General features: G+C 43.2%; 1 protein-coding gene across 1 annotated transcript in view; it reads left to right on the top strand.

Moving 5' to 3' along the window:
- Positions 1-4,554: 4,554 nt before the first annotated feature.
- PCP4 (Purkinje cell protein 4) overlaps positions 4,555-21,444 on the top strand; it is a 53,945-nt gene continuing 37,055 nt past the window's right edge. The window contains exon 1 of the mRNA XM_063345295.1: positions 4,555-4,663. Within this exon, the coding sequence (XP_063201365.1) occupies positions 4,655-4,663 (9 nt within the window). The 5' untranslated portion in view covers positions 4,555-4,654. The remainder of the gene's footprint in view (positions 4,664-21,444) is intronic.

Below are 21,444 nucleotides of genomic sequence, written 5' to 3'. Positions count from 1 at the left end.
GCTATTAAGTTCAGTAGGTCCACACTAAGAAGCAGGAGAGCCACATAACATTTCAGCCCACAGTTTATACCTAGATTGCTTTGGTTGGCTGTGGAAGTTTTCTCCAGCATATGAATTGCAAACCTGTGAGGCAGGGAACAAGATTTGTTCAGAGGGAGAGAGAGAACAGATGCATCTCTGAAGGTCAAGGGCTTTCACTGGGGAGGAGGGAGTCCTCTGCTCACTCAGGAACCTGTCTGGGGGCAGCTTATGCATCTTATACTGTGATTGCATGCTGCAATATATGCAAGTTGTCCTTAGAGCAGGGAGTCATTGCATGGAAGGCACTGCCATCACCATCAGTATCACTGTTGTGGAAGAAGAGACCATGCCTGGTGCTGCGTTTGAAAAGAGTGGCACCTGGCCATGAACTCAAATTTAACACAGGGCCCTGAGGAGGGAGGGATTTTCACCCTCCTCCACTTTCCCCACTAGCTAATTTGGGCAGGTCATTCCTCAAAATGTCAGCTCACATCAATCCTGTGCACAGGTACTGAACTGGGACTGCAGGGATGTCCTGCAGCGGGTGGGGGCTGCAGTAAGGGGACAGGGCTGAGTGCCATGGGGCCTCTGGGCTTCCCCAGACGCAGCTGAGTGTGCTCTCCAGGGTGCCTCCCTCAGAAGCTGTGAACTCCTCAAAAACAGGTCAGAAAATAAAAGCATTATATGTTCCCCTACTGAATCCAGTGCAAAGAGCCTTCTCTGCAAACATGCTTCTCTGTGCATAGTGGAGTACAGCCTGAATCACCACCATGAGATTTGCTGCTTGAATTTGACACATTTATTTTAATGGTGACGTGAGACCAATAGGACTCCTATCAATGGCAATGGGAACTGAAAAGATTTTTCTCTCAGTGGTCTGTATCACTTACCATGTGATTGTGAGCCCTTTGGTCAGAAATGCTCCTTTAATAATTAATTTGTGTTAGCATTGTTCCTTGTACCCATAAGCTGACAGACTGATGGCACAGAACATGAATACTAATGCAATGTATGCACAATCCTTTTCACTGGAAAATGTCATCACGTAATACAAAAGCTTCTTCAAGGGCTGAACTTCATCATATTTAGTTCAGGTTCTTACACTGTACTGACACTCCTGAAGCTGCAGAAGAAACTGCTACTCATGCAATGAACTCTTACTATGCTTATTGCCCACTTGGTCTACTCACAACAAGAGCTGGGACAATTAATGTAAATTGTAAAAAATGACAGATGCTGGTGGAAGTCCTGGGAATATCACCATAATAAAAGAGGATGAAAGATGATAATTTAAGTGGGGTCTTTCCGCTCTTTTTTTATCACTAGTAACCTGGGGAAGCCTCAAAAAAAAAAAAAAAAGAAGAAAAGATAACCTCTGTATCTGTTCAGGCTTCAAATTAATAAAAAGTAGAGTCCCTGCAGTGTTGTGATCCCCACTTGTGAATGGCAGGATTCATCCTTAACCTATACCTAAAAATCATGCATCCGTGCATTTGGTGAGGTGATTCTTCTCCAACCACCTCATGCTGTGAACTGTTTTTTAAAGGAACTATGCATATCTGCAAACACGACACTGGCTCAGGTTGAAGATCAAATACTAGCTGAATCATGTCACAAACTGCAAATATGCCATGGTATTTAACAGGGCAAATGAAAGTCCTCCTCCTGCTGCTGGATCAATACTGCACGGGTTCACATAATGCTGTCCACCGCTCTACTTCCCCGCAAGACTGAGATCCCAGATATTCTCACTGAAAATCAAGGCCGTGAAAGTCCTAGTGGTTGGCTCAGACCAGTCATCACATCAGTGACCGAGAACTGTGCCGCTCTTACCTTGTTGGGAGCCAGCAAGTTTCTCCAGAGCAAGGATAAATCACAATTTAGCATTTTATTCCTTCCCAGAAGTCAGGCCAGCAGCTTTCTGAGCTGATACAATAAGATGTTTATCAGTCCAAGTAAATGCTTATGAATGGATTCACAAAGGTAGGCAGGTTAGGTTTTGCCAATCGGAGAAATCAAGAAAAATAAAAGGCAGCACTTTCTTCTTCAGAGGCAATTTACCTCCCTCTCCGGCTGAGGACTGCAGTGCCCATCTTCCAATCGTGCCCCCAACTTCCTCCGTTTTCCTAGCACCCTGAAAGAAGCAGGAGGCAAACCACACATCTACCACCCTCCTGCTACCAATCCCTGCCCCAGTTTGTCACCCCCATATCCACAGCCCTGTGTGGGCCCTGGTAAAATGGCTCTCTACATCTTTCTTGTAAGCCCCCTTTAAGTATTGAAAGGCCATAATAAGGTCTCCCTGGAGTATTTTTTCTCCAGTTTGAACAACCCCAACTTTCTCAACTTGTCCTCATAGGAGAGGTATTCCATCCCTTTTACCACTTTTGTGGCCCTCCTCTGGACTCAGTCAGAAAAGTCCATGTCTTTCCTGTCTTATGCTGAGGACCCCAGAGCTGGATGCAGTACTCCAGGTGGGGTCTCACCAGACCGGAGCAGAGGGCCAGAATCACGTCCCTTGACCTGCTGGCCACGCTGCTTTTGATGCAGCCCAGGACGTGGTTGGCTTTCTGGGCTGCAAGTACACATTGCCTGCTCATGTCCAGCTTTTCATTCACCAGTACCCCCAAGTCCTTCTCGGCAGGGCTGCTCTCAATCCCTTCATCCCGCAGCCCGTATTGATACCAGGGTTTGCCCTGACCCAGGTGCAAGACCCCATACTCAGCCTTGTTGAACCTCATGAAGTTCACATGGGCCCACTTCTTGAGCGTGTCCAGGTCCCTCAGGATGGCATCTCATTCCTCTAGTGAATCAATTGCACCACTCAGCTTGCTGTCATCTGCAGACTTGCTGAGGGTGCCCTCAATCCTACTGTCTATGATATTGATGAAGATATAAATAGTACTGGTCCCAGTACGGACCCTTGAGGAACACCACTCATTACTGGTTTTGACTCAGACACTGAGCCATTGACTGTAACTCATTGGATGCGGCCCTTCAAGCAATTCCTTATCCATCTAACAGTCCACTCATTCAACCCATATTTCTCCAACTTAACAGCAAGAATGTTGTGGGGGACCATATCAAAGGCCATACAGAAGTCTAGGTAGATGACATCCATAGCTCTTCCCTTGTCCACTGATGCAGCAAATCCATCGTAGGAGGTCACTAGATGATTCAGGCACAATTTGCCCTTGGTGAACCTATGTTGGCTGTCATCACCTCCATGTCTTCCATATGTTTTGATATCTTCCAGGAGGATTTGCTCCCTGGTCTTGCAGGGCACAGACGTGAGGCTGATGGTCTGTAATTCCCAGGATCTTCCTTTTTACCCTTTTTAAAAATGGGTGTGATGTTTCCCTTTTTCCAGTCACCAGGGTCTTCACCTGACTGTCACTGTGCTGCAGTGCCTGTGCCTCTGCAACTCAAAGGGGAAAGGTGGTTTCCAGAAACATCTCACAAACTTTATTTCACCGTCTCTATTGAGATTGGAGCCAAACATAGGTATTGATGAAGAGGCTGCTGCAAGGTAGTCCCTGGAAGTGGAAAGGTTTGGCAAGTTTCTCAGGCTCTCCAAAATAACGCATTAACCTTTTTATTGATTTGATAAAAATTTGAGGGAGTTAAATGCATTCCCAGAGCAAATTGAATCTATATTTCTCCACAGATACATGAGTCAGAGCATCTGAACGTGTATTGCCAAATATAGTAATTGTGCTCCATCAAAAGATGGATGCTGGAGTATAACAGCACACTTCCCAAAGTTTTGTTCTAGTTGCTTGTTTAGGAAAATTATCAGAAGTACTCTCTTCCATATACCTGCAAAAGCAGCTGATGAAGACATGCTATGTATTTCAACAGAAATGGCTGTGAGACTCACATTATGACTTGCTGAGCTCCTCAGTAACAAAGAACAAAGCCAGGCGGTAAAGACAGCAGCAAAACTTTGACTATTTAATGCCATCTGTAAGCATTAATTCGCATTTTCAGGCTACCCCCAGCACACACCATTTTCAGGGCCGCTCCCACCCCGACCAGGGCGTCGGACTCCGTCCACAGCTCCCAGGCTGAAGTAGCAGTTGCGACCTTGGTGACAGTCCCTTTTCTCTGCAGGGATGCTCCAGGATTCCCCCTCCCCCACCAAAAAAAAAAAAAAAAAAAAAGAAGGGGAGCGCTGCTTGTTGCGGGGAGCGCTGCTGGTTGCGGGGCCTGTGGGGAAAGCAGCGCTCCCGGTGCTTCTAACCACTATTTGCCGAGGACGAGCGTGCAGCGGGGCTCTGGACCCAGTAGTTCCTAAGGCAGGTTCTGCTCCAGGCCCGCTCGGCCGAGGAGGAGGAGGAGGACGCGGGGGCGGGTTTCCCCTGAGGGAACAGGGACGCCCCCGGGGCCCGGGCACACGCCGCCGCGCCTCAGCCACGGCCTCAGCCGCCACCGCCGCCGCCAGGGGGCGCCGCGCCCTCTCGGATGGGGGCGCGGGGCGGGGGGAGGGGGCTCATCGCGGGCGCGGCGCTGATTGGCTGGCGCGAGCCGGGCCGGGCGCGGGGCGCCGCTTCTTAACGGGCGGCGTGTGGCGGCGGGCGGGAGCGCTGTGCCGGGCGGGTTGCCGCGAGCCGGGTTGCCGCTGCCGCGCGACATGAGCGAGGTGAGCGGCCGTTGGGGCGGGCGAACGGCCGTTGGGGCGCGGGCAACCGCCACAGCCCCTCGGAAAGCGGCCCTGGAGGGTGGGCAGCGCTTGGCGTTGACCGTAACCGTCCCCTTCCGGAGGGCGGGTGGCGAGGGATGGGTGCTTCCCGCCCTGGGAGCCCGCTGAGGCTCTGCTGTGCTTCCCGGCAGAGCTGGTGGATCTGAGTGAGGGGTGTCTCCTTGCTGCGTGGGGCGTCTGAAATACATAGCGTCAAATATAAACCCTGTCTTCTGATGAACAGGTCTCCACAGGTGTGCATGCTCCTTCAAAGCATAAAACAAGGTGATGTTTTACCCTTTGGAGGACCATGTGCACCAGTGTAGAATCATTTAGATAAAAGAAACCCTAATAATTTAAAGATGTATGTAATGCTTTCCTGTGCAGAAAGAAGGATTTAGTAAGTTGCATGGAAGTTGTCTGCTAGAGCTCATGGAAAAAAATGCCCTATTTGTAGTTGGATGCTGATGTAAACTTTATAAATAGTGTCATGGGAAGGATTACAATTAAGGAAAAAATGTAAATAGTGCCAAGCATGTAATGATCACTTGTACCCTTATAAATAAATAAGCTGAAAACTTTGGCTTGTATTTTTTTGTTTTGTTTTTTTTTGTTTGTTTTTTTTAGTGGAAAAGTTCTCTGGGGCAAACTAGTATTTTTGTTATTAAAAGTGTCATCAGGCAGGATGACTACTTGGCAGTGTAGTCAGTCAAATGCTGGGGAGGTTCAGCCAGCAGATCCCACATTCGCTACTGTAACCCTTTCTGTAGGAATCAGTAGGGATACCTGTAATTGTGCCTTAACCAGCACCTATTTTTGGAGGCTATTTTCTGTTATAAAAGACTTGCTGCTTCATTAACAAATGGGTATTCCTTTCTTAGCAGCAAGAGTAAAATTAAGAGTGACACCAAGTAAGTTCTGACTAGCTGTTGTGCGGGTGTTACTCTGCTGTATCTTTTACATGAGGTGTAAACCTGAGACAGAGTAGCGCAGTAGCATGGTCTCTGGTTCAGGGATTTAGGAGGAGAAGCTTACATCTTGGCTTGCAGGCCAGGCTAAATGGGGGAAGCAGAGGAAATCCTCATTGTGCTTTTCTGCTGCTTGCAGAGGCTGGTCAGTCTAGGTGTAATGCACCAGGCTCTTTGTGACTTCTTTTCAGCCGCTGCCTGTATTTGTATCAACCAGATAGTTCATGTGGTGTGGGTTTTTTGTAGTCACTGTCCCTTTGTCACCCAGGCTAGCCGAAGTGTTCGGTAAGATGCAGCACTGCTATTCTGCTGCTTAAAGATAGTGTTTGGGGAAAAATCTTGTGAGGAGTAATGATTGGGTGATACTGCTGTACTTACTGTAACTGTGCAAGGCACTCTTCTGATAGTCCTGTGTTGGATTGTATTTGCTCAGTAATTATTCCTTCATAGTTTAAATTAGATTGCGTGCCTTGTGGATTTTAAAAGTCCCAACAAACACCAAGATCATCCCTAATGCCAGCCTAGGGGTTCTCTATTCATAATATGTTTCCTTGAGTCTCATGAAACAGTATTCCTAGCAAACACCCACAGGTGGAAATGATGTCTTTTTCCTGGTGCAGCACTAAGCCCTGTACATATGACACTTAGCACTGCACTCAATGTCTTTGGTGCTACTGTCATTCAAGTGATGATATTGATCAGTTTGTCACTCGCAGCACCAATGAAGAAAAGCTTCCTTGCTGTTACTTGCCTATCAGCTATTAATCAAGAGATGATTCTTTTCCCAAAATGCGAATGGAAGCAACTGGACCACCCCAAACCACCTCACTGCAAAAGACTGTTGTTAAAAAATGAGGCAAAAAAGATTATCAGAAAGCAAGCTCCTTAGACATCTGTTTGCTGTATTTGGACGGGGGTCTTGGTGGATTTCACTTGTAGTGCTGTAACTGAAAAATATTTTTATTTTCTTTGTTTTAATCTGCTAGAAAATCTGAGGACAGGGTGATTGAAAAGAAGCTCATCTAGAGCCATCAAAAGATTATCCCAAATAGAATGGTGTTGGGAGGGTGGGAAGGCTTTTTGCTTTATGTTAACAATTGCCGGGATTTGAGTGGAGCTTGAAACGTCGCTACAGAAATCTCTGAAGAGAGCTTTCATATCCATCAAGTTATTTCCTGAGACTTTGTATGGATTCATATTTTACTGCTTGAAGCAAAATTAATTTATTTCCTGTTTATGGGCCATGATTACCAGTCTCCTGGTGGAGAAAGCTGAACAGGAAGCAGCCGTTCATCTGACTATAGTACTTTTCTATTTTCTAGCAGCTAACATTTTTTTTTCAGGAAGGATAAAGAACTTTTCTACAGAAAAACCCTACACTTCTTACTCTGCAATGTTTGTCTGAAAATGTGTTTAAGATGCTCCGTCTGCTGGGCAGAAGTCTGGTCCTGTAACTAGTTATAGGGAACTTGAGGTAAAAGAGTGTACCTGGTAGCATTGCATAATATGGTGAGTGCTTCCTGCTGCTTGGAGGCTTTGATCACTTAGGCAGATAGATCACTTAGCTGAATGGGGAACTCCTCAGGAACATCACTATATACTGAAATGCATTTTTAGGTGTTGAAATAGCTTTGAAAATCTCGTCCTCAAATGACTGAAAAGCCTTTTCTTTAGGTCTCTAGGTGTGTTCTGTTATTTTTTTTTAATGAGTCTAGAGAGAAGGGCCATGCTGGAAAATATCAGCTACTGTCAGTTAGCCCCTGTGAGATGCAGCCCTTCTTCCATTAAAGATCTCTGGTCACATGGGATGAAATGGAGGAAGTAATCTTGGGTGATGGGCTTATAGACCAATGCCAAATCACTGTTCACAGACAGCAGTTTTACCAGTGAGCCTCTAGACTCACAACTGGCATAAACTTGATTCACCGCAGGGAATACTGTCCTCTTATCAGTTCTTTAATTATCTGACATGTTGTAGATGATGTCTGGTCATGGTGACAGTATTCTCCTGGCATGAAGCATTTCACAAGAAGCATTTCATCCCACAAACATTTTTACAGTGGTCACTGCCACTCTTGCTTCCTGTGAATGATTCTGCCTGTCATCAGGAATCACGTCTGGACTTGGGAAGGGGCACACTTAGGTAGTATGGTGTTACTGTCCTGGATCCTGTTCCAGTGGTTTGGGGATGAAGTGCATTTGTAAGGAGTTGCAGTTTAAAATAGCATTAGCAGAGATTGCCTTGTTGGATGTATTTATTTCCTTTTGATATTAAATTGTCCTTTTGATATTAAAGTGGTATTGCTGGGGTAGGGGAGGAATTCAGCTTTAACATGCTTTTAGGTGACTGACTTTGGGAGAGCCATTCAGGAAATCTACCTAATCAGCCCACATGCCTGAGGCACCTGTGATTTAAGAACTTGCATTGGAAGAGCCTTACACAATGCGAGTGAAGCTCTGTACTGACTGCCAGGGTGCTGATGCGCAGCACCTAAGGCAGGATTTGAGCCAGGAGCTCTTTATATTTGAGGAGCAGCCTAGCTACCTAGCAAGAATATGCTAGCTTTCCTTTTGAAACAGGTGTCAAACAACCAGGCACATGAAGTTCCTAAGGCAGAAGAGGAGAGCCGTCATGGGCTTGACTCTGTAGAGTGTGTAGGTCTCTTAGTTGGGGAGCTAAGAACTGGGATCTTGATCTCTGCATAAATGTAGAGGGTATTTTTGTTGGGCTTTGAATACAAAGAACATCAGGTCTTGTTTCTTCCTTGAGCTACAGCAAGCTCTTTCCCTTTGCGTTATGTTACTTCTGGGCTCTTGAATCCTACAGCAACTGCTATGTTGTGTCCATCTTCAAAATGATCATGAAGGGTGCTCCTGTGACCTGTAACAGGGGTGTGCAGGGCATTCATGTGGGATGAGTTGCAGATAGCTCTCCTCTGCAGCCTGGAGTACTGAATCTTTGTTTTGGAGCTCAGATAATTCTGAATCTGTTTTGGAGTTCAGCTCACCTTCAGTGAGAGGACTTAAGCAGCCAACTCAAAGATGGAAGCTTCATTGGCAAGGTGACATAGCCTAATGCTAAGGTCAAAGACTTTGAAATTTGACCTTCACCAGTTGGGGCGGAGGGAGGTAACACTAATTACCAAGGCAATCTCTGCTAATGGCTATTTTCAAAACTGGTAGCACCACATGGCCTGGTGGTTTGGGCATACCCCTAAGCTGTCAGAGTAATGGAGGGTATCTATCAGCTTCTCTCCAGGTTGAGGGAGAACCTGGAACATGTTTCTATCACTCTGGACAAGTGTTGTCACCAGGAGGCTGTTAGAAAAGGAGGGAGGCATGGCCAGTTGTGAAACATTACATGTGTGGAGGCTTCTGCCTGAAACTGTAACTGCTTCAGATAGTTAAATGGGAAAACTGATTCTTTCATGGGTTGCTTTCCTGAGTTCAGTTAAATCTGTTCTGCTGAAATGGTATTTAGGGTCTTCGAATCAAATTTATTTAAACACTGAAGGGAGGATACTATGCCAATAATGCTGATTGATAGCACTAAATCAAAGAGCTGGTGTTTATAGGGGGAAAACATGCCATGTTTGTTTAAAGGCATTCCTGTGCTCTTGTATGGAGCTTGTGGTCCTGGAGGTATCTGAGCCAGACGGTGGTCTTAGAGGGCCCTTCTGGATGCATTTTTCAGATACTGCCATGACCCTCAGCTGTTAACTACTGGCCTCACTGAGGTTATAACCACAACAGGTACAAAACTGTATAGATGTAAAAAGTGCAGCAAGAACATGGCAGGGTGGAGGAGGAAATTCTGCTGCTGTTATAGGGTGGGGGTGGGACAGATAAGGCACATGAGCATCAGTTTTTAATTTTAACTCACATCTATTTATTACTGAGTGGTAAATTGCAGCTCAAAAGAGGAGGGAGGAGGGAGAACAATAAGTTTTAGATCTGTCACTTTGCCTACTCCTTCCATCAGTGTGGTTTCAGTGGGATCAAGCATCTTCTAAAATAGCACTTGGATCAATTTCCAACATCACTTCCTATTTTGGGGAAACTGGCAGACATACTGTTTAGGGAGAAGCACACTAGTTTTCTTGCAATGTATAGAATGCCAACACAACACTTTAGTAATATGCCTCAGACACCATGTTCCCTGTAAAAGAGTAACTTGAAGCAAAACCTCCTGCCTTTGTAAAACAGGAAAACTCCAACCTTCATACTGCAGTACTTGATTTGATAACAGAATATCATTTCAGGCTGCAAAAGCACATTAGTTTCTAGTCCAATGTCCCCGATTTGTAATGCATTGGCAAGTTTGAGTGTCATCTTTCAACAGCTTCTGCATTAACTAGGTCATGCTTATGATGAAATGTGGTGCATAGTAGCAGTTAACTTCAGCTGGAACAGTGGTGGCCCTTTCAAAGGTGTTTGGGTGTTTGTTTATTGGTTTGAATAAAATATTTGTTTTCCAGGCCACTATTTGCCATTGTCTGTCTTCCCTTTTTTTAGGGATGACTTGGAAAATGTGCCTCAGTGTTTACATTTTACCTCTTCTCTGTATCTTTGCTACAGAAGAACTTGTAATAGAGCGGCTAGGCCTAGGCACTGGGTATGTAAATCATGAGACACCTACTTCTTGGATGAAGAGAACTGGGAGAAGGCAGCTGCATACATCAGAGGAAAGCTATGCCTGTCTTCAGCCTGTCTGTTGCAACAGAGCCTTAAATTCAGTGAGCTGTATAATGCTTTATTCTCTATACGGCATAGGATCTTCTAATCAAGATGAATAACATACATTCTCCCTTTTTCTAAGAAAAGGTGTTCTTTTTCTTTTCCTTCAGTTGTTTGGATGTTGAGTTTCTGAATTAAAAAAAAGACATCGTGGATAAGTAGAAACTAGATCAAATCATAACTAACAAATCATTTTTTTCCTCTTCTTCCTCTAGTTTTAATTAAGAAAATCAGTATTTGTTTCTCTTATGGAAAGAGATGGAAGAGACGGACTATATAGGCTACCTTTCTCCTAATAGGAAAATGGATGGCAATCTTGATGGAATAAGCTCAGAGTAAGCAGCTGCAGAAGAGTTGCAACTGTGGAACTTATTATTAATGACAGGATTTGAGGTCACAATTTACCCCTGCTCTCCATGTCTGCTTTCTCTGAGACCAGACTAGTCTACTTAGAGGTGAATTGGGCAAATGTTACATAGGCCAGGTCTTTGGCTGGTGCTATGCCACCTGATCAATTCATACCAAGTGGGATATAGACTTATTTATGCAGTAACATGGAATTTGGAGGAGGAAGCACAAGTTTAGTCAGAAGAAATGAAAATTGTCTGCCTACACGCCTTGAATATTAGTTACAGCTGAACTGTCTTTCCTCTTAGAGAAAAGTATTATTTTACAGACACTGAATGTTCTTACATTATCACCTTAGTATATAGTGCATGAAACATGACCTGAAACTGTGGTGCAGCTGATACTCTGAGTACTGACAGTAGACAGAATGATGTTAGAGATTTTTTTTTGTTAAAGATGAAAGTAAGAAACAAAAGGAGAAAAAGGAGAGGTAAAAAAAAAAAGCAATGAACTGTGAAAGGTGATGTCCTTGTCTGCCTTTGGAGACTTCAAAGATACCTGGACTGAGACAGCAAGCTGGTGAGAAGGGTGGCACCAGGTATGAGGGCTTCAGATTTTCTGATGTGTAGAGAGACAGAGCTATAACTATGGAAAAATGCAAGCAAGTGTATATTTAGTGTCTTTAACATATTCTTAGTGTCCAAATGCCTGACAGAAAGGTCTGAGCTGTTCTGTTGCCAGCCTTGTTTGCTGCTCCTTGGCTGGCAGGTTTGATTCTAGCTGTGCTGTTGGAGCCAGCTGCCAGATAGTGCCAGCAGGACTAGAAAACTGCAATAGTAGAAACAGAAAAACTTGAAACAAATGTTCACGTTATAGTGGTTTAAATTTGGAAGGGGCATGCACTGCTGTGCACTTAGGCAAGGGAAGGTTGTGTTGTATCGCAGCACAATATGAGTGTCCTGAAAGTGAAGAAGGGACCTGTAGGGATCCTGGCTAGCTGTACATACTGGTGGAGATGTATTTGTAGGGATTTTAGGTGCACCTTTTCTGGGAATGATGGAGCACCGTCCAGAAATGCCTAAGCTAGCGCTGACTAGGGCTATCCCTGGAAACGGGACAACTCCTTGTCAGGATTAACAAGCTTTAGCATAACATGAGTTAGCAGGCTCTTCTAGAGCTAATCAGTGAGGCTGCTGGAACAGTCCTGTTAAGTCAGCATCTCCAGTAAGAACTAGTAGCATTGCACAAGAAGCAGTTTTTCACAGAAAGTGTCTTAGTTTTGTAAGGGGTGGAGGAGAACTTTCAAGGAAACTAGGGATCTGCACAGTTTCAGAATCACTGGGCAGAGTGCTGGAAAGCAGACAGTACCCATTGCTAATGCCCATGGATGCTTTGTGTCTCTGTCTTCTGTGACCTGCAAAGTAAGCCTTGTTACCCAACAAGTACCACTGGTCAGGGCACCTGGCTGACAAACTGCTTTGGTGATGCTTCGTTCTTTATGAATCTAACGCTAGAGGGATTACCAGTCATTGAAATAGTACTTGGCAGCATTCTGACTACAGGAAATGATATATTTCAAGGAAAAGGCTGTCAAGATCATAACTAACTCCTAAATTAGTGCAAGCGGGTAACTAAGCAGACGATGAAAAGCTGAATAGATCTGAAGACATTTTCGATTTCTTGAATTTTGGTGATATTGGACCATTTCCTAATAACACTTGGGATGCAAAGGAAGACCAGTGATTTGTGGGGATGTTTTTATAGACATTGTAGCACTTTACCCCAGATAATTTGGCTTTAGCGAGTTGCTATTTCTAAGCCAGATATATTCAACTGATTTGTCCTGACTGGTGCCATTACCCACATGACTACTATACCTTTGCCTGCCTACTAAGAAGCTGTGTGTTTCAGTGAAGCCCTCAATAGGCGGTAGGATGAGTTTGGGTTGATCAGAGGGAATGGGATGTGGGAGTTGAGCTTTGGATGTCCAAGGTGGACTTTCCTTCAAAAGGAACCAAACAATTCCAAACCAGGTGAGTGCAGACTTCCATCAGACAGATGCAGCATAATCTGGTGAAAGAGAAGCCTGCCTGTGATGAACCAGCATGTAATGCCTAGCTAAATGTGAAAACACATCTGAAAATGCTAAAGTCCAAGTTTGGGTGGGGCTGTAGGGGAGAGGTACAGAGGCTGAAAAATAATTCTCATAAAAATCACTAGCATCTCTTTCATTTGAATTCTGGGCCTTTTCATACCCTAGCTTGGATGTTTCAAGCAATGGGATTCTTGCTGTCTCTCCTTTTTTCTTGTAGAAAACATGCTTTTCTTTCAAATCCCCAGAATTAAATTACTTTGTTTTAAGATACTGAATAGTCTGGATGTTGACTTCTTAAGCACATAATTTTAACGCTAATTTGAATACTCTGGAGAATGTATTTTATTTATGAAGAATGTATTTTATTACACACTATGTGGTGTTCAGGAAAAGAATCTGAATAACATCAAAATCTGGTTCCTTGAATTCCAAACATATATTAGTAAAATGTGAGGTAAAAGGGAGACAGAAGCTTGAAACTGCTACAAATCAGAAGCATTAACTTGGTAGGAATGAGAAGAGCATGCTAGGCAAGAGGGGATGGCTAGGCAGGCAGCTTTCTGAAGATGACATGGTAGAAAAATAAGACATGTGGCTTCATAGCTGCTTCCTATATATCACTGTTCCACTCAGATCTGACAGATACACATTTACCACTGGAAAAGAGAGCAAACACGTTGTTGGCTTGGCAGACTTTAAAATGCATGGGCCAGCACACATGTGCCGCAGTTTAAGCGGGACAGCCAAATGCCTAAGGCAGGCCAGCTCTGTGCCAATCCTAGTTTGCCAGTCAGACTTGGCAAGCTATCACTTCTTTCCTTCAGCATATTTTGCAAGCTACTGGACAGCACTAACATCAAGGCCAAGTTGAATGAACATCTCAAATAAGATTACAGGAGACCCTCTCCTTGTTTCACAGGGGTTTTATTCTGAACGCTGCCTTGTGTTCTTTGCTTGAACTAAAAGCTTGGTGCATTTCCACTGCAACTGGACTTATGGGATGGATCTGAAGATGCTGAAACATTGGTAGCAAAGGACCTAGCATTAATGTTGTAAACTGAAAAAAAAACAACCCCAAGTTTCAAATTATCTGAATTCTAGCAATAGCTTTTGTGGTCATGCCATGTAAGCCTTTAATAGATGTTTTTGTCTGACTGCAGTGTGTCAGGTAACACACAGCTGGATTGAAGTGAATGTTATTGTCTGCTTTCTGCATGAAACTTCTGAGTAACCTATTTTTTCTGTCAAGTCATGGGATGGGTATGTTAGAATATTATCAAAATGAATGCATGACTGTTTTCTGGAGGAGAACAGCACATAGGGTCCTTTTTAATGGCATTGAATAATGGTTTGCCACGTTCCTATGTGAATAAGGTGAAAATGTCTAGGTGGGTAACAATTTCTTTCACTTCATATGTAAGGCAGAAAGTGCAGAATGGAGCCTGATACATAATGGGAGACCAAAGACAGTAGGAATGACTGATGACCACTTGGAGTGGAGAAACTTGCAAGTTTTCACTGAATTTGAATTGGAAAACGCAGTTCTGTGGAGGGAGTGTGTTTGAAACAATATGGGGGGGGGCTTTTGCTGAATCTGCCTGACCACACATCCCCTGGACTTATTCCATGGCTAGGGCACTGCAGAAACTGTAGAGCATTTAGTCTTAGGGCAGGTAGCCTAGTGGGTCTGTCCTGGGGCCAGGGACCCTGGGAACTACCTGCAGCTGCTCAGTGAAAATTGCTTTTTTCTCTGCTATTAACAATGAAGCTGATGGCAGCATCAATTTCACTGGAGCAACTTGTGGGGTCCTGGGAGCTCCTGATTTGAGTAAACCTTTATTTTTGGCCAGCTCTCGGACAGAGTGACCTGGCTTTTCTGCTTGCTGTATGTGAGCGTATTTGATTGTTGTCCCTGATTCCTGGCAATCAAGGTGACCTTGTGCATCACCCTGTCCATTTTCCTTTTTAGTATGGAAGGGTTGTTTCTGATCGCTTGGCTGCTGTTCAGACTCATAGCGTACCAAGACAGCTTTGCTGTGAACTGCATCACTCTGAACACAGCAGCTCCCCCTAAGCCTCAGCGGGTCAGTTCTGATACCGATTTGAACAATGTGGGACAAATCCTCTGTCAAGCGAGGCCACATTTTGAGGCAGCTTCATCCGCCAATTCAGGGTTCCCCTTGCATGAATCGCCTTGTGGCACAGAGCCAGAGATAACAGGTTTGCGTCATCCCTCTGTGCAGCCCCTGGGCAGGGTGCGTTGCCAAGGCTGCAGCATGCTCTCAGTCCAGTGATTCCCCTGCTGCTGGAATAGCCCTAAAGAAGTTACTGTCATAACTGCAGATGGCTCTGGGGCTGCTCAGAGTTGCTATCCGTGACCAGGCTAGCTGCCTGGGGGTTTGAGGAGCAGAGTAAGTGATGCATAAATATCCTTGCAGCTTCGTCTTGACGTTGTCTGGAAAATCAGAAGGCATTGCCCTAGGGTGAAAGCAGAAAGTTCCTTTGCATGGCAACTTGAAACTACTGTAATTAATACCTTTTTAAAAGCTGGCTGGCCAGTTACTAGTGCAGTCTAATTGAGTGTAATAATACCTCTGAAATATGTAGGGAAATAGAAAGAAACTGAGAACAAATTTTAATTGTACAACTGGAAATAAAAAAAAATGAAGAGAGGAAAAAAAGCCAGAATTTTTGCAGTCTGGGGAGAAGCAGCTTGTTTTAATAATGATAGTCAATATGATCAGATATGAAGCAATTTGTCAGTGCAGACTTTTGCCATTAATAACCCAAGCTGTCCCTTGAAGACAGCCTCTAACTCAATTACAGCTGAGTTTGTAGCTCAGCAAATTAAATTACCCTAAACTTCAGAAGGGTTCGGAAGAATGAAATATAAAATAAGCATTTGTTACAAAAACACCATCCATAATCAGTTATATTATGCCTAGGCAAGGACCCTGACCCCTTAATTGACTAAGGGCACTCTTCCTGCCTGGCAATGCTAATATTAAAGGATAGCAAAGATACTGTGTCAATCCAAATGCTTTTCCCAGATTCCCAAGGTTCTGTTTTGCTCCTTATCAGATGACAGTCAGTTGCCATTAACTATCAGTATTGCCTGCACCGGTGGCCGAGGCTTACAATTGAGGCTGTGTAGATGTACCTGTGTTGCTCCATGTTTTGACCTGTTGCAGAGTAAAGATTGCTAGGAGGTAATGCAGCATCACAGGAAGATACAGCATGCTATGTTTTGTGGTATAAAGCTCTGACTTGCTCTGATTTTCAGTTCCCAGAACAAAATTTCAGTGTTGCATGGTATTGTTTGTTGCCTGTTCCCTTGCCCTGTGGATCAGAGATATCAACTACATTACTGAAGTGATCAACAGGAACAATTAAACTATGTCTTTTTCAGCTGGATCATTTCCAGTGATTGTTTTCAACACAGCTCTGCTGAAGAGTTATTTTTAACTTCAATAAGTTTAGTGCTCCCATTTTTTGTATGACCTTGCAAACAATTGTATCCAAACAAACAAGGCCTTGGGGAATGGAATGTGCGGCTGGATAGGGCTAGACTGGGAAGTAGGAGCTCTTAAGGCAGGTTTCCTGCCCAAAAGTGCCCTTTCTGCAGCTGATGCTACCAATAGATAAGAAATAATAGGAGAAAGGAAGAGACCACCTTCAGAACCTCAGTCACTTCACTTATGCCATCTAGCTTGATCAATTTTTATGTAATTGAAGTATTCCTCTTGGGTCACCTTGATGTTTTCTCTTTACCAATTTCCAGTGTAATTAGGATACGGGCTGTATCATCCGTGTCCAAATGAGAGCTGAGGTAATTTTTTGGCAAGTGGTGTGAAGAAGGCTTATTGTGTAGTTGATTTTACCCTCTCTGCCCTTTGCTAAACAAAACCTAACATGCAGTTTAGAGAAATTACACAATACCACATTGAGGTTCCAACTCTACTCATGCAAGTAATTCTGCTGAGTTGAAGACAATTACTTGTCCACATATGAGTTACCCCTGTAAATAAGCCTTGCAGGATCAAATCCTCCATTTCCTGCAGAAAAGGGGGATTACTTCTCATGGCTGGCATGGTAATTAACAGGATTTGGGAAATACATTCTTGCAGCTGCTTTCAAAATTAACTTCAAAGATTCCATTAATCCCTGCCTCAGAAAAAAAGTGATTACAATGTCTTTGGAGAAATATCTGCTTAATAACGTTTTAATTCAAAATATGCTAATAACCTAAATATTAAGCAAGCTACTGTTTGTGCTAATTATGTTGATTACATTTGGTGTCGGTGTAAATATTCTGTTTAGAACATTATATTGGATCTGAATACAAAATCAGCAGGTTCTCACTGTGCTGATTTATAAATTACAGCCCAGCACTGGCAAAAGTGGGGCACAGTGAAAGTTCTTCTCCGTGCTATTGGAATATATTAAAATGGCGTTCTAAGTCAGTTCTTGTATCCCAGACTGATTCTCTCTGCCCATTTCCATCATGTGCCTCCTTATTTAACCTGGAAGTGTGCTGGGTACCGAAGCTCTGTGTACACTCAGAACTGCCGGTTCTGAGGACTTAGCTCGAGCCAAAAGCTCTATGTGGAGGGAAGTGAACAACCTCTCAAATTGAGGCAAATGCCGTAACTCTGTGAGCAACCCTGTGATTAATGCACTCTCTCTGTGTGGTAGAGTATGCATTTTGCATAGACGTGTCAATAAAATGTGTATTTTACATGGACAATGACATTTAGAAACAAAATAACCCAGGACCAGGGACTGCAACTGTCTTTCAACTGCTCTGAGAAGCCCCAGCATCAGGGTTATTCCTTTGGTTCCCATTGCTTTTTCTGTGCCTGGTGGTCTGATGGATCAACAGGAGGGCCAGTGCATTCCACCAGCTTGCCTCCCTGTGCTGTCTTGTGGGCGTTGTGGGTTCACCCTGAGTAAACAGTACCTACACCTGCATGTCCTCCTTCCTGGAGAAACCAGTACATCAACAGTGAACCTGGTAGACTGTCCGCAATTCATACAGGCTGCGGTTTGTATGGACGGCTACACCTTGAATACAGTGCTTTCCTTCTGTGTTTGAGATTTAATTTGCAGCAGTGTAAATGACTGTCAAAGATGCAAGGATATGAATGCTGAGATCCAGGTTGTGTCCTTTATAGAAAGATGAAGAGAATTGCAGAGACATTGTATCTTCCCCAGATCATTGCGATAGCAAGAGCCAGGCACTGGTCCACAGGGTCTAGAAGGAAAATAATCTATAGTTATCCACAGCCTTGTTGTTAATTTCTGACAAATATCACTGTGGCTTCTAGGATGACAGTGTGTATGTGTGTACATAAGCATGTGCCTTCAGTGACTATGAAAGTCATAGAAAACCAGTGCTGGTCACCGTGCCAACTTTTAGCCACTGCAGTTTGAATCCCATCAGCTCATCTCATCCCACCTGTGGAGTTTTAATTTATTAAAATAGCTATAGGAGAGCCTTAATAAAATTAAGGACAATCAAGAGCTAGTCAAGTAGAACACTGCTTGACCCATGAAGATAATTAAAGAAATCATCAGAGTGCCAGGGATCGTTTAGTTTTGACAGCCAGTATTGAAAGATGGATTCTGGCACTCTTGCTCTGGCAATATTACCCTGCCCTGCCAACGCAAGACAGCCAGAAAACTGGCTGTAGAAAATTCCCTTTGTGTAAAGGAGCGTGCAGAGAAGGTGCTATGTAGGCAAGAGTAGAGGCCATATCCTAAAGAACTGAGATTCTAGGGTGAGAGCAGCCAAGGAAAAGTGGTAGTTTCCAGAAAGCTATTTCTACCAGAAATGTAAGCTTGGTCATAACCAGGAATGGGCTCGTAAATATTTCTCCTTTCTGTCAAGTGCCCAGAAAATGTGGTCTTGATTTCTTAAGATGATGTGTGAGACAGAAGTAACAGACACATTATCAGATTTACCCATCATTCAGACAAAATTTTGGCTAGATGTTCTGTACCTGATGCAAGTACCTTAAATGTGGGCTTTGAAAGACACTTTAATCTCATAAATACTCAGTACCATGTCTATAAAAATGTAGGGGAAAAAAAAAAAGTGGAGGAACTTGTAAAGGAGGCACAAATAGACTAGTGAGGGAAGTTTACTTGTGTAGCTTCTAATGCAATTTTCAATACTATATTCAAGCTTCTCTCTGGGAGTATTAAGTTCTGTCTGCAGATGTTCTTTAGGTGACTAGCTCTTACTGATGTCAGTGAACCTCTATGTCGCAGAAGTTGTTTTGGGATTTACCATCTGACTGTATTGCAGACCAGTTTTGAGACTTACAATAGGAGAGAACGAGTAAAATGGCAGCACTTGTGCTCTTCAGCAGTACACTTTGTCTCTCCAGCTGTTCATCTTCATGCTTTTTGATATATAATACCAAAAAATAGCAGTGGTGCTAAAATTCCATTCCCATTATTTAGAGGCCAGGTATCCCTTGCAGCTTCAGTAAACAGAAATCTTTCTGTCACAGCAGCATCATTTTTCCTACTCTTTATCTTAAACATGGTAATATATTTTGTCCTTCTTATTACCAAATTATTTACTGTGTTGTAGTTAAGAGTAATGTTTTTCACACTTAAATGTGTGAAATGCTGAGTGCTAGAGTTTCAAGTCAATACATGACATTAGAAAGAGGTTGTCAAACATACTGAAACAGAAGTCTCTGGTAAAGAAGAGTTTAACCTAACTAATCACATTGAAATCCCAAATTCGGCAGAGTGTATTCACTCATCACAGGTCATAGCTGCTTTGTTCTTGCTCCTACTTAAATTTTGAATCTTCATTTAGTTTCTGACACACAGCTTGTGTTCTTTGTTAGAGTGTGAAAGAAAAGCAATTGCAGAATTCCCATTGATTTCAGTGAGCTCAGGGTATCACCTCATCACATAATTATTTTCAAGTGGCATGTATGCATAATGTATTGATCTACTGGCAATACTTAATGTTTCCTTCAGTGCCCACTGATTGCTTTCAAAGTGAGTATGTTGTCTTTCTGGGGTTTTTTGATAGCAAATTTATACTTGGTGTTAAAAAGCATAGAAATTTCTGGGCTTTTAGAATCAGGGGAGTTGAATATAATGTGCCTGGACAGGAGGTACCTGTAAAAGGAGACTATGAAGTATGTTGGTTCCACATTTGATAGTCTGCTGTTCTGTGTTTTCAATCCAGATCTCTCAAATTCATTTTTTCGTTTGTAGGAAGTGTGCATGCTAATGTAATGTCCTCAAAAATCCACCTAGATGAAACTAAAAAATGTACTATGAGCCTTCAGGCAGTAATCCTTACATACTAAGTACGCTTTGGCATCTACCTATGCCTATAGTCTAATGAACCTCAACTGGGGCTTCAGTAGTCTAAAATTCTCAGTATCTTCAAAGATCAACCAACACTAAGTAAAGATCAGCCTGTAAGAACTTTATTTCTTGCGTTGTTCCTGGATAAAGTCAGCCCTAATTGTCTTAATTTGAGGAACTGTATAGGAGGTATTTAGTCCTGAAAAACAGCAGGCAGAAATTGCTGTATCTCCTGATCATTCTGCTGTTGACTAAGAAGCTTTCCTTACTTGGAAAACATAAAAGGTCCTTTAGCAGATATTTACAGTGACACTTTTATTTGCAGAAAGATTATAAACTTTATACATTTGAAAAATGTGTTTTTCAGTGCTCTTCATTTTAAGGCTAAAGCAGCTGAACTCTCTAATTAAGGCAGAAGGCTATAAAAAAGGCCCTTATGAAATAGTTTGGTTTGATTCAATTTATCTCTTACAGAGAAAACTTTGTATGGAGAACAGATGGTGATGCAGAATAAAGGCTTGCTTGGCACACAGCTGGCTGACCCACAGCCACTTTTGTGCTGCGTTGTATCAACATGTGTTTCCTTCTGTCACACATGTAATGCTTCTTGTCAGGTATGGATCTGGTAGCGGAACAACGCTGAAGAAAAGCTTAGGATACGCACAGACTTCACTGCTGTTCCTCTTGTCAATGAGTACAAACATCCTAATAACATTTCACATGTGTCAATGAAATTATTTTTTGTCCTGAGTCAAGTCTATACTGACTCTTCCTGCTGTTCACTTTACAAACTTTCTGCTGTTTCTATTCTCTTAACTCTACCCTTGGATGCTCTTTCATTCTTTGATGTAGAAACAATATACTTTTGAAAATCTACAGCCACTGCTTTACTGGGATGCAGCCTGCTGTACCTTGTTGGTCCTGCACTCAGATGAAGTGGCAGAATAATGTTATTACTGTAAAGGCACATTTGTCAGAGAACTTTCTGGCAGTTTCATGTCCCTGATCTTGGGCTTTCTGTGGCTCATCAAAAACCGAACAACCCCTCTGCCCCTCAAAATTCTGTAGTCAACACCTGGCTACAATGCCTAACACTGAGGTGCTAATTGGAAGCATAACTGAAAAGGTCAGGCTATTTGAAGACAAGAACAGACTGTAAGATTAAAGGCAAAAAGTAGGCTGGGGGTGCAGGAGGGGCTAGAATAATGAGTAGAAAAGCTGCTGCAGTAATTTAACATTCTTCTTGAAAAGTC

Source organism: Chroicocephalus ridibundus, chromosome 1, assembly GCF_963924245.1.
Source record: "Chroicocephalus ridibundus chromosome 1, bChrRid1.1, whole genome shotgun sequence".
Lineage (NCBI taxonomy): Eukaryota > Metazoa > Chordata > Aves > Charadriiformes > Laridae > Chroicocephalus > Chroicocephalus ridibundus.
The sequence above is the reverse complement of the archived record's forward strand: the minus strand, read 5'-3'. Positions and strand labels throughout refer to the sequence as shown.